General features: G+C 44.4%; 1 protein-coding gene across 14 annotated transcripts in view; it reads right to left on the bottom strand.

The window, feature by feature from the left end:
* Nucleotides 1-16,063, bottom strand: part of KIF1B (kinesin family member 1B) — a 1,289,105-nt gene that overhangs the window by 636,725 nt on the left and 636,317 nt on the right. For 10 of the 14 annotated variants that reach the window (XM_069241187.1, XM_069241189.1, XM_069241181.1 and 7 more), the window contains 2 exons: nucleotides 15,534-15,671; nucleotides 5,328-5,576 (listed from right to left, as the gene is read on the bottom strand). In XM_069241187.1, coding sequence (XP_069097288.1) covers nucleotides 5,328-5,576; nucleotides 15,534-15,671 — 387 coding nt within the window. The remainder of the gene's footprint in view (nucleotides 1-5,327; nucleotides 5,577-15,533; nucleotides 15,672-16,063) is intronic. The other 4 variants (XM_069241193.1, XM_069241191.1, XM_069241192.1 and 1 more) reach the window with 1 other exon arrangement.

Below are 16,063 nucleotides of genomic sequence, written 5' to 3'. Positions count from 1 at the left end.
TAGAGTGACAACTCCACTTACTACCCCGCTGCATCTGCCAGTTGACACATGACACTATTTCTATGCAACAAAGAACTCTGTGCCTTTGCTTGGTTCTTACCGAAGGAGCCATCTGCTCATTCACGCTCCCTCATCCAAATCTGCCTCTGCTTTTACAACTCACCCTCAAACCTGAACCAACCTTGAACTGTCATCGTTTTGCATGCTTGCGTCAACACAAACACCCGGCCCATGACTATTCTCCGTCAGCATCCTTGCTGTACTCCATTAGAGGATTACCTAACTATCTTCCTTCAGATGAAAGTCATAGCCTTTACAGTGACAACAGGCATCCTTACCACCGCTACCACTCTGACAAAGATCATCTCCTCCTGCCTAATCAACATCCTCTAATTGTGAAATGTTTCCACTGTAACTATCTATATTGTTCCATTACCCAAATATTCTTCAATACTCTTTATTCCCAACTCAAACAACACTATCAACTTCTTTAGAACCTTCTACTGCAGAAACACTTCCTGTTCATTCAATGTTCTGCACCTTCACTGTTTTTGATCCTGGAGAATACATTTACAGAACCTGAAGTCAGGAATGTCCACAAATACAGTTAACTCCTGTAGACTAATATTACACCACAAAGAAAGTCTTGCTAAAAATATCAGTCTGAATAAGATGTAAAATACACACTAGGAATGCAGGAAAAAAATCTGCCATAGATCAGAAAAGTACGACAAATGAACATTCAACTAGGTACCACTGGTCACAATGAACAGAAAAGCGTGAGAATGTGGATATCCTCATTTACGTAACACAGTTCATTTAGTACTCAATGTTCAGAGCTGAAAACAGGCCCTTTATAATCCTACAACAGTTCAGGTTACCCAGCAAGCTCATTTACAAGCATATATTTTGGATGTCTGAGACACAATCACATCCATAGGAACAGTGGTAAAATCCCAGAGAGGTTATGATGTTTCAACACTTATTTAAAAACATTTCCCTAGAGCTCATTAAAAAAACACAAACCTGAGCAATTTCCCTTTTTAATGTACATCCATTCTTAATACATCCACTGCACAGTATGACAAGGACACATTAGCAAGACAGATATGATGGTGGCTATACAGAGTAACCTTGGGGCTCACATATCTGTGGCACATGCAAAGCACTTATTCTGTTACAATAAATATTACAGAAAAATAGCCCTAGAAAGTCTAATTTCAAATCAAGCATTATTATAATTCCTTAATTTATCTACCTTTCTAGTCTGTGTTGTCATTAGGATCTGGAAGGAACACTTGTAACTACAATCTTGTCGCTAATGAATTCATAGACAGAGCACCATAAAAAGAAAAAGAAATCTGATTGCACCAAGTAAAAGGCCATTGGAGGGTTGCGGTACATATCACATCATTTGTTTGATTTCAGACACGCTCAGGATCTGCTGATATCAACAAAGGTAATATTTTTGTTTTCATGAAAATATAAAACAATGCATGATCTATCTAAATGCCTAAAGTCTGATTCAATTTCTCAAATCTGCAAACGTGTCCAAGTTTTTTGTTGTTGTTTTTTTTCCCCCAAACAGCAGTTCAACGACTTCAACTCCAGGAAAAATTCTTCTCATTTTACGGCTAAAGTCCAGCTTCTGACCTCACCTCTGGAAACAAACATTTACTGTGACCTTCAGCAGGTATCTTTGAAAATCTACGTGCTCATTATAAATATGAGAGTCATTCTCTAGGGACTACCGAGGCAGCCAACCAGCATTCCCCTCTATATGTTTAATAATGAAAGTGCCTTGTCAGAGTATATTGCCTGGTCAGTTGCATTTTAATGAGCAACTATGAAAATAGGATACACCTGAAAATACTTGTATACAGTTGACTAAGGTCTTTGACTGAGGTCTTTGTATTGTTTATTTAAAGGATTCACTTTCAGGTTTCAATTGGTTTCTTAAATTTCGCCATTTAAAGAGCAAACCATCCAAACTATTGGGCTTTACAGAAGAATTCAAAGAATATCAGGTCACACAATAGCCTTCACAATAAGTGGTTAACAATATACAGCACATCTAAGAAACTAATTCTTCTTAAGGTGTGCCAATGATTGAAAAGTCAGTCAAACCTTAACGTCATAATGGCAGAACATAAAACTGGTTGGTGGAAATTTATTTGGAAGAAGTTATTCTAAAAAAGCATTGTTGCACTAAACCAATCTCTCAAACGTTAGGAGTATGTGACTGGACCATGAACTTCAACCTGGACAATGACGTGGTAACTGCAGCAGGCATAGCCGCAGAATAACCTGTCAGTATGTACATTCACAACTAAATTGACCAAATAACATTTTTATTTCTCAAAATTAAAGGTGAGATACAAGAAGGTAATGTTCACTGGTCTATTATCATCCTACTGTTATAAACTATCCATTTCCTTTACTACCAACATACTGAGTTTTCGTTGAATGTCCTATGTTTCAATGAGTCTTTTGGTAAAATGCAGTCTACTCTCTATTCTAGATATTCTTTGTAAGAAAATGCGGGCTCTAGGTCTCTGGGGTTCAGAGGGTATGTGGCATAAATGGTTGGTTCAGTGCCACAATGGTTTCCTGGATTCCTGCACTTTGGCTTCTCCTATACAAACTTGTAATCAACTAATGGTGTAAAAAGATCTCAGATCATCAATGCTGTAAATTCATATTAGGGTCCTTAAACAGGATCATCATCATCATCATTATTATTATTTAATTTTCTACTTAGCTCAGATCAGCCAATTCTCAACGAGTTCCTTAGCACCTATTAATTTTGATGTGAATCCTGGCTTCTTTTACAGCACTGATAACTGAACAAATGTTGCCAGATCAATAAAATTATGTACGCATCCAGACAATGGCTGACACTGGCAACGGATGGATCTGTTCCGTCTCGGCGTTTTATCTAAATGAAAGTAGCATTCTACATCACCATATATTCAATTATTTGCTAGCAAGCTGATGTCCTTCACTTTTCTTTGAAATCAGACTCTCCTGTGTGTGGTTATCAGGCTCATATTAAGCAATTTGCTTTCATTTATTTCCGCTCAGTGTAACTCATGTCATTTTTTTTTTGTTCTTCACTACGGGTTCCTGGCTTTTAATGGTTCTCTCTGCCAAAACAGTCATGGCTCTACAACTGTTTTGTGTCTTTGTTGACTTCTGAAGCAAGTGGGAGGGATGTGCCAGTAACCCAAATTCACATGACAATGGATCAGACTAAATCACTGTCAATGTCAGAGTAAAGGTCAAAGAGGCACTTAGCCCACCTCACTTGCACTTACACTCATTTGCACAGTTCACCATAATGAAGATTCTAATGAAGTAAAGTCCGGCTTCAAATTGTTCACACAGTTGTCCAGTCCTAATTTTGATACTAACTTCACAATTATGGTTTCAAAAAATGGACCACATAAATACTCTTTATGGGTTTTGTTCAAAGGATACAAATGACATTATATGTATTGCGTAACTAAATCAAGTACGGACATGGTTTCTTGCTAGTTAAGGGAGTTCATTCCATATACAACAAACTCTCCTTTCTAAGGAGCTACCTTTGTTCTCAGCCTTTTTCCAGTCCAAAAGAGATTTCTTTCAATAGTGTCAAGGGAGCTGCTTCTGGCACCAACATTCGATTTGCTTCCCCTTGAATTCTGACTCTCAGGAATAGGAACATGCAATTATATTAAAAAAGAGACAATATTCTTGCAGTGTAGAACCATGGGGTTGGGAGAGGGTGGAGGGCTGCAGCACAGTCATATATATGATCCAGCCTTGACATAAATCTAAGCCTCACTTCAGGTAGCCTTACAAACACCAGGATTATCAGTGCTAGCTAAAGAGGGACAGGCAAAGTCGGTATTGGGTTTACAATGAAGTGTCAGTGCCCACCCTCCAGAGAAACTCTATTTCACTTCAACACTTTTCAAAGCAGACTGAAAGCAGGCCTGTAAGGGGTTGGGAACAGCAGAAAGATTGGTGAGGTATAATGGCATACTTGCAACAAAATCAGAAATGAAATGTAGCAGACACAATGTAATTTATTTAACCAAAATAAAAACACAAAAGTAACTTAAGATGACTGTGGCAGCTGTGTGTGACTGAAACACAGAAAAAAATACAAATTGAATGGCAGGTCTTTAACCAGCTCCCACCCGCTGTCAAAAATACTCCAAATGCCTATTAGTTCACACTATTATTCAGTCCGAATGTTAAACTACCCTCCCATTCCGAAAGCATGCCACAAGAGATGACTAAAGGGACAAGCTCTTCTGATATTGAAAATGACAGAATTAATTCTTTAAAAGACTGGTTGGGGCACCTGGTAAAAGGAGAAAGAAAGCTCTGTCATTGTCTGTTTCAGACACAGCATGCCCGGTAGTTAGAAAACTCATGAGTCAGGGAGTCTAAGCAGCTTAGTTATGAACATTCTCCTCCTTGCTATTATACCAAGTAGGTCTCATCTCAGAAATTTGCTGGGAGTCTACATGAGAAGTGAAGCAGAGACACACAGCCCCATTTATGTTTCCCACAAAAAAGAATAAGGGTAAAATTAGAAATGTGTCTAAAAAGTCTTAAGAATGCAGGAGATGGAAGTGCAACAGCATGGGTTAATCAGTGGAGTGGAATACTAAGTATGAAGAGGCAGCAAAGATGTGTGTTGAGTACCACAGTGTGGATAGGGCACTATGACTCGTCAATTTTTTTTTTACTTATCACCATGACTTTCAATAATGGTGCAGTGTTTGTTAGGCTTGCTATTAGTTCAGTCAAGCACCAGTCACAATATGACAATTGGCACATAAAATAAGTGGTACCACTACCTTGGGAATTTAATGTCACTAAAAGAGCACCTACTTTGTAAATCAGGACCCCCAGAAAAGAGCCAAAAGAGGATAATGTAAAGATGAGGAGGGGAAAACCCTGAGACAAGAACTGTCCATTCAAAGAAAACATGCTTCTCCCCTTTGTCAGACTCTTTTCCCTTTCTGTAGTATACACTAAGAATATATTAAAGTCCTCTGCAAGCCCAATGCTCCAATTCTGCACTCCTGCAATCAGAGACCTCTGAAACTATGCACACAATTTAAAGATATGTTCTTATTTGGGTAAATTTCAATTATAAAAATCATTGGGAGAGATGAATGCTTCTGGCACAAGGTTTGCATATGTACCTAAAATCTACTGAAGAGACCTCATGCTGGCAAGGAAGAGATTCTTTTTTTTTTTTTTTTTTTTTAGAAACCCAGGAAGAGCTGGTCCCTCTTGGCCATTCTCACAGTAACCTCACCAACCTTCCCACTAAAATGAACCAGGGAGAGCGGTCGTAAAACGGGTCCTGCCCATCACTGAAGAGGTCGGACCCCTCTTCCGTGCCAGCATCCGAGCCTGCGTCGTCCACAAAGGCCTCATCATCAAAGTCTTCCATCTCGTCCTGCTGCTCATCGGCGAGCTCAGTGATGTCCGAGTCGGCAGTAGAAAAGGTGGGGGACGGCGTGCGATCAGCGAGGCGTTCATTCACACAGCCGTGGAAAATAGGGGAGCTAAACATCATTCAATGGAAGATTCTGGTTAGCAGAAGGCAGGAAGAGGAGCAGGAAGAGACTCACTGACCGAAAAAGCAGACATACTTCTACAATGGCACCTTTGAGAACTAAGGAGAAAAAGAAAGCCAGGAAAGAGGAAGCAATGGAAGCCAGTGGGAACGCTGACATCAAATGGGCAATGGCAGTAGAGTCTGTCGGAGGCGTGGCATAAAATGGCAAAGCAAGGGAATTTTACAGGAGGACTGCAATCAAATAGACATGGAAGATGAATCCTGAAAGGCCAAAATCAAACAAAGGTGGAAAAGAAAACTAAGTGGAGGTAAGGAAAAACCAATGAAACAGACAGATGGCAAGCAGGAGAGGTCCAGCATCAAACAGCAATGGGAGCAAAGCTTGTGCATGCCAGTGCATCACATAAGGGAGGGAGGACACCCTCAGGAAGATTTCAAACAAACAAGAGTGGAAATACAGCCACTGTTAGAAGTGTATTGAGATAGGGAATGGGGGAAGTCCCATACAAGGGTGTTGTGTCATCAAAAGGTAAGCCAGGTAAAGCTCATGGGGCTAGTGCTAGAGAAGGCAAGGATAGAGAGGCCATGCAAAAGGGAAAGGAAAGATGGCAGGAGGAGGAAACAGCACTTCTGGGACAAGATTTGGTCTCTCAAAGGATTAACTTTTCTGCTTTATTTACAAACAAATTCCAACTAACAGTAACAAAACAAACACTTTATTTTATGAAGTAGTCACTGTTTACAACTTAACACTGCCACTACTTAGTGCTGACAAGAATCCCCAAGGTTGGGATGTTTCCAGCTTACTGTACCAACAGGCAGGAGCATAGTCATGAACACAAAAGAAAGCTAATGTAGGGAACCCATCTTAGTCTAACTTAGTCTATCTCTGCTCACCGTTATTCAACATACCTCCTATTAGGTATGAAAAGTCTCCTTTATTCAACTTTTGACAGGCCCATTACTACTGCACCTTGAAAGGAAAACAAACTTAATCTACTCTCCCAACCCTATGATCTGTACAGGGCATGAAGCCTCTATATTCAATTCACCCCATTTTTATCTTCCCTTATGCCTCTTTAAATGTGGGTAAAAGGGGTGGTGTTGATGAGCAAGTTACTTACCTTCAGTAGCACCTTTTTTGGTAGAGTCTCTATCTAATCACAGATTCCTCACCTTAGAATGTTCCTCAGACGTCAGACTGCATCGAAAGATCTTGAGCAGTACCTCTGTGCACTAGATGATGATGTCAATCAGCTCTGAGTAGGCCGTGTCAGAAGTGACATCATGGTGCCCATATAATTGCCACCCCGGCGCACTGACAGTTTCTTTCACAATTTCCACTCCATAAATGTGGAGGCTCATAAACACCAAAGTTTTGACCAGTCTACAGTATCTAATGGGATCTTTAGGGTGAAGGGCCCAGTTCGCAGGATGGGTAGGATGGGAGGGCCAGTGAAGGATCTGTGGTTAGAGTTATTACCAGAACAAATGCTACTGAAGATAAGTTCTTCTGACACAGACTTTTAACCTCCAATTGCTCATCTTAGAATCGATACCCAAGCAATATCTCCCCACAGGTAAGCCTGCACACTGGCTCAAATCAGAAAATCCTGGAGGACCGAAAGGGCAAAATGCCAGTCTCGACAGACCTGATTGTCCAAGCAGTAGTGCTTCATGAACATGTGAAGAGATGCTACCGTAGCTGCTTGACAGATGTCCAGGACAGGTACCTAGTACACTAATGCAGTAATAACAGCTCTAGCCCTGGTGGAATGGGCCCACAACCCCTGAGGAGACTACTTTTTAGCTAGAGCATAGCAGATCTTAAGCAGAGCACAAATCATCGAGAGATGGTCTGCTTCTCCACTGCCTTGCCATTTTTCGCTCCACAGAACCCAACGAAGGGCTGACCATGCACTCAATGATCTTTGGTGTGATCAATGTAGAATGATAATCTCTCCTCTTCCGTGGATTGATGAGACAAGGCAAAAAAGGTAGGCAGAGTGACACTCTGGATGACATGAGAGGTGACAACCTTCAGCAGGAAGGAGGGACGCATCCAAAGGACCAGTTGGTCTGGGAAAAGGCTGGTGTAAGGAAGTTGGACTGACAGAGCATGAAGCTTGCTGACCCTCCTGGCCAATGTAACGACAATGAAGAAGATGGTTTTAAGAGTCATGAGCCGCATAGGACAGCTATGTAGTGGCTCAAAGAGAGAATACATCAAAAATGTAAGGACATGTCTGAGATCCCACTGGGCTTCACAAAGGGGGTAGAAGGAAACAAATTGTGTAAACCTTTCAGGAAATTCATCACAACAGGTGACTTGAACAGGGAAGGTTGGTCCAACATCTGCAGGAAAACCCTTACCAGTGTCTCGGACAAGGCCTTGCTGGGCTAGAGATGAAAACAAGCAGCAACACCTCTGAAAGTGTTGCAGAACGGGAGTCCACGTGACGTGAGGAACACCAGACCATAAACATATCCTAAAACTAGGTGTAAACATTCTCAGTGGAGGGAACCCTAGCTGCCAAGATGACCTCAAAGATCTCTGGACGAAGACTGAAAAACTCGGAACTGCTGCTGCTGCTCAATCTCCAAACATGAAAGTGGAGCATGCGCAGGTTCGGGTGCAGATCCCTGCACTGCAACAGAAGATCCTCCTGAAGGGGCAGCCTGATCAGTGGATCGATGCTCATGCTCAGAAGACCATACTCTCTGTGCCCATTCCAGTGCCACTAGGATGACTTGGGCTGGGTTGGACCTGATCTTCTCAAGAACTCTGGGCAGGAGTGGTACCAGCGGGAAAGCATACAAGAGTCCTGAGTTCCATTCTAAACTAAATGCACCTTCGAGCAAGAGCTGCTTTGTAAACTCCAACACGCAAAAGTGCTAAAATTGCACATTCTCGGCAGTGGCGAAAAAATCAAACCAAGGTTCTCCCCATTCTTGGAAGAGATCTAGCGCCACCTGTGGGTGTAGTTGCCATTTGCGATCCATAAGCCATTGGCCACTGAGTTCATACGTCCTGGCATTCAAAGAGCCGGCCTGGTACTGTACCAGCAGGAAAATGTCCTTGCACTCCAGTCAAGACCAGAGGCAAAGGGCATTGTGACCGGTAAGTAATAAGTCACAATACTTTTCCCCGTTTTCCTTTCTTTACGGTCTTCTTTTTTTCCGTAATCATTCTTTGCACCAGTATTAAGGGTCTTTGGTATTCGTCTTAATTTCTTTTCTCTATGTCCTTGTTTTTTTTAACCACATACATCAGTATATTCTACAGTCTCTGTTTTGTCCTTAGGGTATTCCTTTTATCCTTGCAAGTCCCTCACATATCTTTTTTTGATTCTTCTTCCCAGGTAGATGGTTCAAAGGCTCCGGAATGTCATCCACATCAAGAGACAGGAGAGAGGAAAGAAAACACAAAGCCTTTATAAGGTAAGTAGTGGGGTGGTAATTTACTACTTTCTTTCTACTTTTCCCTTGCCATAAGAATTTCTTTTACCCTTCTGTGCCTCTGGTGAGTTGTGCAATTATTAATTCCTGTTGCTTCTTGGTCTCTTCTTTGTTAGTAATACAGAGTGGGTTGTTTATTATTTTTTTCTTTTCTGATGTGTATCACCCTTTATTTCCCTTCACCTTATGCCCTTGTGCTCTTATTCTTTTCTTTTTGATGGTTAGTGCCCAGTGCATCACCCTCCCCCGCCCAGAACTCCTTTTCCCTCCCCTCCGATACCTTCACCTCCTTTCCCTGCCCATCCTCGTACCTGGATAAGCCACAATCCTCCAGGAATGTGGATGGCTTCTTTGACACTCTCCCTCTCGGCTCCCTTTCGATGGATGTTCTCTGCTTTCCTTCCGTCACCTCCTCCTCCACCTCGTCTTCCATCTTCTTTGGCACAGCTTCACTCCGATGCGAGAAGCCCAGGTCCACCACGACGCGCGTCTTTCTCCTCGCTCTCTCCTTCCGGGGTCCCGTGCGGCTCTTCCCCGCTCCTTTTCTTCATCAGACTGTGCTGGACATAGATAGGTTCCGGCACTCATCGGAGTGCCCCAGGGGTACTTCGCTTCCGACCCCATTACTCATGCCCTGTCCCAGGCATCTTGGCACACTTCCACGACCCCGCCTCCCTTTTTGTTGCACAACCAAGTGGTGGTGGTGTTATTTGTGAAGACCTGAACCAGCCCCCTTTAATGGATGGAAGGAAGGCTTTCAATGCCAAGCAGTTCACTCTCAGCTTTAGAAGATTGATATGAACCTGAGATTCCACTGGAGAGCAGCCTCCTCTGATCTCCATCTCTCTCAGATGGCCACCTGAACCCAGAAGAGATGATGTGGGTGGGTAAGAGAGAGTGGTCTACCACTGACCTAATCGTGGTTCGTCATCACTAATGCATATTTTGCAGTCTCCTTTGAAATCTGGACCAGGTTGGAGAGGTTCCCCTGGTGCTGCCACCACCTAAACTTCAGATTCCACTGCAGAGTCCATATAAACCCATCTGGTGTCCTTTACCAGCAGGATGCCATCAGATCAAGCTGCCTCACAGTCAGTCTCTCCAAAATCCAGGATTAAAACTTAAACATCGGGATCATAACCCAAATATCCAGGACTCTTCGATCCAGAGGGTAGGCACGGAATTGCAATGTATCCAGAATGGCTCAGGTGAAAGGGAGTTTCTGAGATGGGGTCAGGTGTGACTTCGACATGTAGACAGCAAAACCAAGAGAGTGCAAAACATTTGCTGTAGTCTGGAGGTGGGTGTCGACTGCCTGAAATGTGACCACATTCAACAGCCTATCATCAAAGTAGGAGAAGACTGGAACCTCCAACTTCAGAAGATGAGCTGCAACCACTACAATCACGTTTGTGAACACCCAAGTGGCACTGGAGAGACTGCAAGGAGCATAGAGAACTGAAAATGCTTGAGGCCCACAGCAAATTGCAGGATGGTGAGGCGATAATAAGCATCCTGCAAATCCAACGGTATAGCCAGTGTCCAGGGTAGAGTAAACTTGAGCCAGGGTGAGCATTCTGTTGAAAGGCATTGAGAGGGCCTAGATCCACGACAGGATGAAATCCTCCATTCTTATTAGGCACCAGAAAGCAGCAGGAGTGGAAACCAGAATCTACTTCCTGGTGCAGGTAAACTCTCCATAGCTCATTTGGCAAACAGAGCCTGCACTTCCTGACGGAGCAAGTAATGGTGGTCCTCCGTCAGCCATTCATGGGATTTTGGCAAAAGTGGAGAGGTTTAAGGCACTTGTTTAAGGCAATTGCAGACCATTGAGGCAGGTGGTGCCCGATCCTACCACCACTGGAATTGTCGTATTGGATGGAGGGTGTACTTAAGGGGCTGGGAGGCTGCAGCTGTTGTAGGAATGGAGGACTGGACAGCTCGCTGGGCCTGGCTTCAGCATCTGTTATGGGATCCGCAGCCCTGTCTATGAAAGGACTGGGCAGGTTATTGTACCAGCAGGTACAGCTGCTTTAGGACTCCCATTGGTGCCTCAATCACCACTGTGGTAGGGGGGATAGGACTGCGGCTGAGCCCGTGGAAATAGAAAAAGCCTGAGAGATCAGACGGTGACCCAGCTCTCTCAAACACACTAAAGCACCATGTCAGCTTTGTCACCAAAAAGGTGGGAGCTGTAGAAGGGTATTGTCAGTCAGGGACGTTTGGATATCCCCCGAGAACCCAGTGGACCGCAACGAGGCATGACAAAACAGTGCAACCATAGAAGCCATGGCTGTGCCTACGGAGTCTGTCATTTCCAGCCCACCTTGATGATGAACTTTGCCGCCTCCCAACCATCCACGAGGGCTTCATTAAAGATTGCGTGTTCTTCCTCTGGAAGCATGGAAAGCACGCAACAGAGCACAATAATATATTGAAGTAATGATCCAAGAGGCATGTGGTGTTCACCGACAGCAAGGCTAGGCTTGTGAAAGAAAAAATGTGCTTCCCAAAGGTGTTCATCCTCTTAGATTCCTTGTCCGGTGGATTGGAAGGGAATGTATTTGGGTTGACATTAGAAGTTAAGGCCTGCACAACCAGGCTCTAAGGGGAGGGGTGCTGGGAGAGGAAGGCTAGATCTTCTAGGGTAATAAATGGTGTTGGGTAACAATGCGGTGCACAGGAGTCCCTGTGCAAGGTTTAGTCTAGGCCCCCAGAAGAATGTCGGTGCGGGCTCCACTAAAAGGGAGAAAGGGGTTGGCCGACCCACTCCTGGGTGAAGCACCACATTCAAGAAGTTAGTCTGCATGACAAAGACCTTCACTGACCTGTGCATTATGGTGGCAAAGGATGCACCTTCTTCTAAAACCAAGCCCAGAGGAGTAAGCATGTCAGTCAGGGGAAGATTCCAAATCGCTGGTGTCACCCAGCTCCTCGTACCAGTTCTCAGCTAGATCAGGGTCCTTCTCCATGAGACCAAACTCTTCCACCACATCAACCTCTTCAGTGAGGAATTGACTATCAAGGGGTGGGAAGTCAAGTGGTTGACAGGGCCTGGAGGGCGCCGGAAACAACATTGATAAGTGCTGGGAAGGCACCAGCTCGGATTCGGGGATAATAGTCACATCGTTGAGTGGCACCAGAGGGGAGGAGACACTGTCATTCTGCATTTGGGGATGGATCCAGAGAGCAAGCTGGTGTCAGGGGAGGGCCTATTGGCGGTAACCCAGCCCAGATACCTAGCAGATCCGTGGCACATCAGAGAGAGGTGGAGGCACAAATATGGGGTCATAGAACTCTTTCAATTGGTCGGGCGTAGCTCCAGCAAACTTGGGGTAGTCCGGAGTGGGTCCTGATGCCTGTTTTGCAACAAGAGTGTATGGGATTTAGAAGCCCGGTTGGGTGGAAGAATTCAAAGAATGCTTTGATATTTTTTTCTTGTGCTTCTTTGACTTACCAGACTTTTAAGGAAGAGGTCTTAGAGCGTGAATACAGCCATCCACATGAACAGTTTACAGAATGGCCTCGAGATCTGCCTCGGGACCCAGACTAAGAACGGGATGGAGCCTTCTTCGGCAAAGCAGAAAGAAACTTCATCACCCACTCGCAAATCGCTCGACTTGCACTCAGCAAATGCCTTGGGAGTCGTGACTGAACCGCAGACACCAAAGAGAGACCAAGTGGTGATCAGAGAGACAGCTGCCTGTGACATTCCCGCAAAGTTTAAACTCTGTAGGTTTCGTAAGGGACATGCCCCTAGTACACTGGAGCAATAGTTTAAAAATGGTTGACAAAAACGTTGAAAATTATGGTAAAAAAAACAACTAAAGCAGTTCTCCGGATCCCTGCTGTTGGTGCAGCTAGAAAGGAACTTATATCAGTGTGGCGGGGTGAAACTTAATAGGCACTTCTACGTCACGTCTGATGTGGACAAAGCCAATGTGGAGCCATTCAAATCCACCTAACTGCGCGCAGAGATACTGCTCAAGATTTTCTGGATACTGTCTGGCGTCTTGGGAATAATCTAAAAAGGTGCGAAATCTGCGGTTAGAGGTCTTTATCAGAAAAGGCACACTGTCTCAAACCTATCCATTCAATACTGTAGGACTGTCATGGGTGCACCTTAGACTTCAGAGAAGCCACCAACACAATGCATTAAAGAACAAGTTACTTACCTTCAGTAACACCTTCTCTGGTGGACTATACCTAGCTGCATATTTCTTACCTTAGAATTATCACCAGTCGTCAGACTGGATTCAGGAATTTTTTGTGAGCAGTACCCCTGAGCGCAGGAATGTGGCATTGTTTATCTTGTGTGATACTGTGGTCCCCGCCAGAAGTGATGTTCATGGAGCCTGTCTAGGGGCCACCGAGGCACGCTGACGTCGGCTTCTTTTTGCATCTCTCCTCGTCAGGAGGGCAGAGTCACCAAGAACACTAACCACTGGTGTGGAAAACTAGGGCTGTTAAAAGGACTAAGTCCTGTCCCTAGAAATATGTTCACACAGCGGGGAGGATGGGTGGGTTGGTAAGCAATCTGCAGCTACAAATAGTCTCTACCAGATAAGGAGTTACTGAAGATAAGTAACTTGTTCATCTGACAGAGACTTCTAGCTGCAGATTCCTTACTTTAGAATAGATACCCAAACTATGCCATCCATTGCGATGGGTCTATGGACCAATGTCAGACGATGAAGTCATGCAGGACCTAATGGACAAAATGGCCATCCTGACAGCGCGGACTGTTAAGGCAGTAATGTTCTGTAAAAGTGTGCAATGAGACCCACGTTACTGCCTGGCAGGTGTTCAGGTCTGGACGCCACATGCTAACGCAGTGGTTGCAGCTTTAGCTCTGTTGGAATGAGCTTGCAAACCCTCAGGATATTGCTTTTTGGCCAATGCGTAGCACATCATTATGCAGAGTACGATTCATCTGCAGATTGTCTGCTTCTACACCACCCGTACTTTTCTCACTCTGACATACCCCATGAAGAGTTGGTCATCCTCCTGAAACTCTTGTGTGCGGTGAAGGTAGAACAACAATGCTCTTATTGGGTATAGATGGTGGAGTCACTCCTCTTCCTTGAAGAGATGGCGCAGAGCATAAATAGTGGGAAAGGTAACAGATTTACCTACATGAAAAGGAGTGACCACCTTCAGGAGAAAATAAACCCATGTGCGAAGCACCAGTTTATCAGGATAGATGGTGAGTTAAAGAGTCTTGAATAATGAAGCCATCTTAATAGTCAGTAGTCTGAGAGAGCAATTATGAAGTGGCTGAAAGGCAGCACACATGCAAAAAGTCAAAAGAAGTTTAATGTTTCACTGAGGCACGATTAACGGAGCAGGAGGGAAAAGATGCTGTAAACCTTTCCAGAACCTAAGTACAACAGGGAACTTGAAGAGAGAAGGCTGATCAGGCAAGGGCAAAAAAGGAGATAGCAGAGAGATAGTCCTTAAGAAGGCCCAGAGCAGATCCCTGCTGGGCGAGGGAGAGAAGGAAAAGAAGGACATGGAGAAAGAAGTGCAGAAAGGGATCAATTTGTTTTTCTGCACACCATGCCCCTAATTTTTTTCAAACAACAGGCGAACACCATCTTGGTGGAGGAACACCTGGCTGCCATGATGACATGAAAGACTTCAGGAAGAATGTTGAATGCTCAATCTCCACCCAAGAAGGCAAAGACTGGACAGGTTCTGGTGGAGGACCCTCCCCTGCTGCTGCAACATAAGATCCTCCCAAATGGGCAGCCTGATCAGAGAGCAGGTGGCCATGCTCAAGGGCTTGGGGTACCAGACTCTCTGTGCCCAATCTGGAGCCACAAGGATGACTTGGGCTCGTTGTGGGAACTCTTGGTAGGAGTGGGATTGGGGGAAAGATGTACAGGAGGCCTGAGCTCTACTCAAGACTAAAAGCTTCTTTGAGATTCAGCCGCCTTGGAATGTCCAGACCGCAAAACTGCTGACATTGTGCATTCTCTGTGGAAGCTTACAAGGTGTGGGTCCATCACTGGTCGATGACAGGCACCGCAGGGGTTGAAGCCAGCCTTTCTAGATGACATCCCTGCAACAGCAGGAGGAAATACCTTCCAAAACTGTCAACAAAACGTTAAAACCAGTTAGTCAAAAAATGACTAAAGGGTAACTCTTCTACAGATCTGCACTGACTGGGGCAGAAAGAAAAGAACTGACGCCAGCATGCCTGGGTGGCACCTTTACAGGTCCTGCAAAAGTCACTTTCAGCACAGACAAAGCCAACAAAGCCATGCGGAGCCCAACGACGCCACCTACCAGCACGCAGGGGTACTGCTTGCAAAAAAAATTCCAGATCCAGTCCGACATCTGAGGTAATTCTAAGTAAGGAATATGAGGCTAGAAGTCTCTATCAGCTACAGTACGTACAATGAAGACCCAAGAAAACAACAGAACAGAATTGAATGCCCAGTGTACCTGCTGCCCCTTGCCAAAGTTCAGAATCACATACCTGCCAACCAGCTTGAACCAATGGAAGCGATCATAAAAAGGGTCACTACCAGTCATTGTGCTCTCGCCATCATCCTGCACAGAAGAAGCCATCTCACCAGCACGGTCATACATCTCCCTCATCTGTTCCAGGCGCTGCCTACAGAACAGGAGATAACAGATGAACAAGAAGAAAACTGTTAAGGGATGAGAGGAAATGTCTAACAATCAAGCATTCTCTAATGACAACTGCAAATCTCTTGCTGTATTATATTAAGTATTCATGGACCTCACCTGGCACAGGTCAAGCCTCCCCTGATCTAATTAGGTCTTCAGAGATTCAATATCTGCATCTAACTTACAACCAACCTACTTTCAACTGTCTGGGGAATCTATTAATGTGGTTTCATGTCCTTCTACTTTTCCCAGATCATCTTCTTACCTAGGCCACATTAAAACTTTGTGGACTTTCAAGATCAAATTAAAGAGATTTTGAGGTTGAGCTGGATTAAGCATATGACTGCATCTGTTATTCACTTCTAAAACCACTTC

Source organism: Pleurodeles waltl, chromosome 6 (assembly GCF_031143425.1).
Source record: "Pleurodeles waltl isolate 20211129_DDA chromosome 6, aPleWal1.hap1.20221129, whole genome shotgun sequence".
NCBI classification, from domain to species: Eukaryota; Metazoa; Chordata; class Amphibia; order Caudata; family Salamandridae; genus Pleurodeles; species Pleurodeles waltl.
This window is presented reverse-complemented; position numbering and strand designations above follow the sequence as displayed.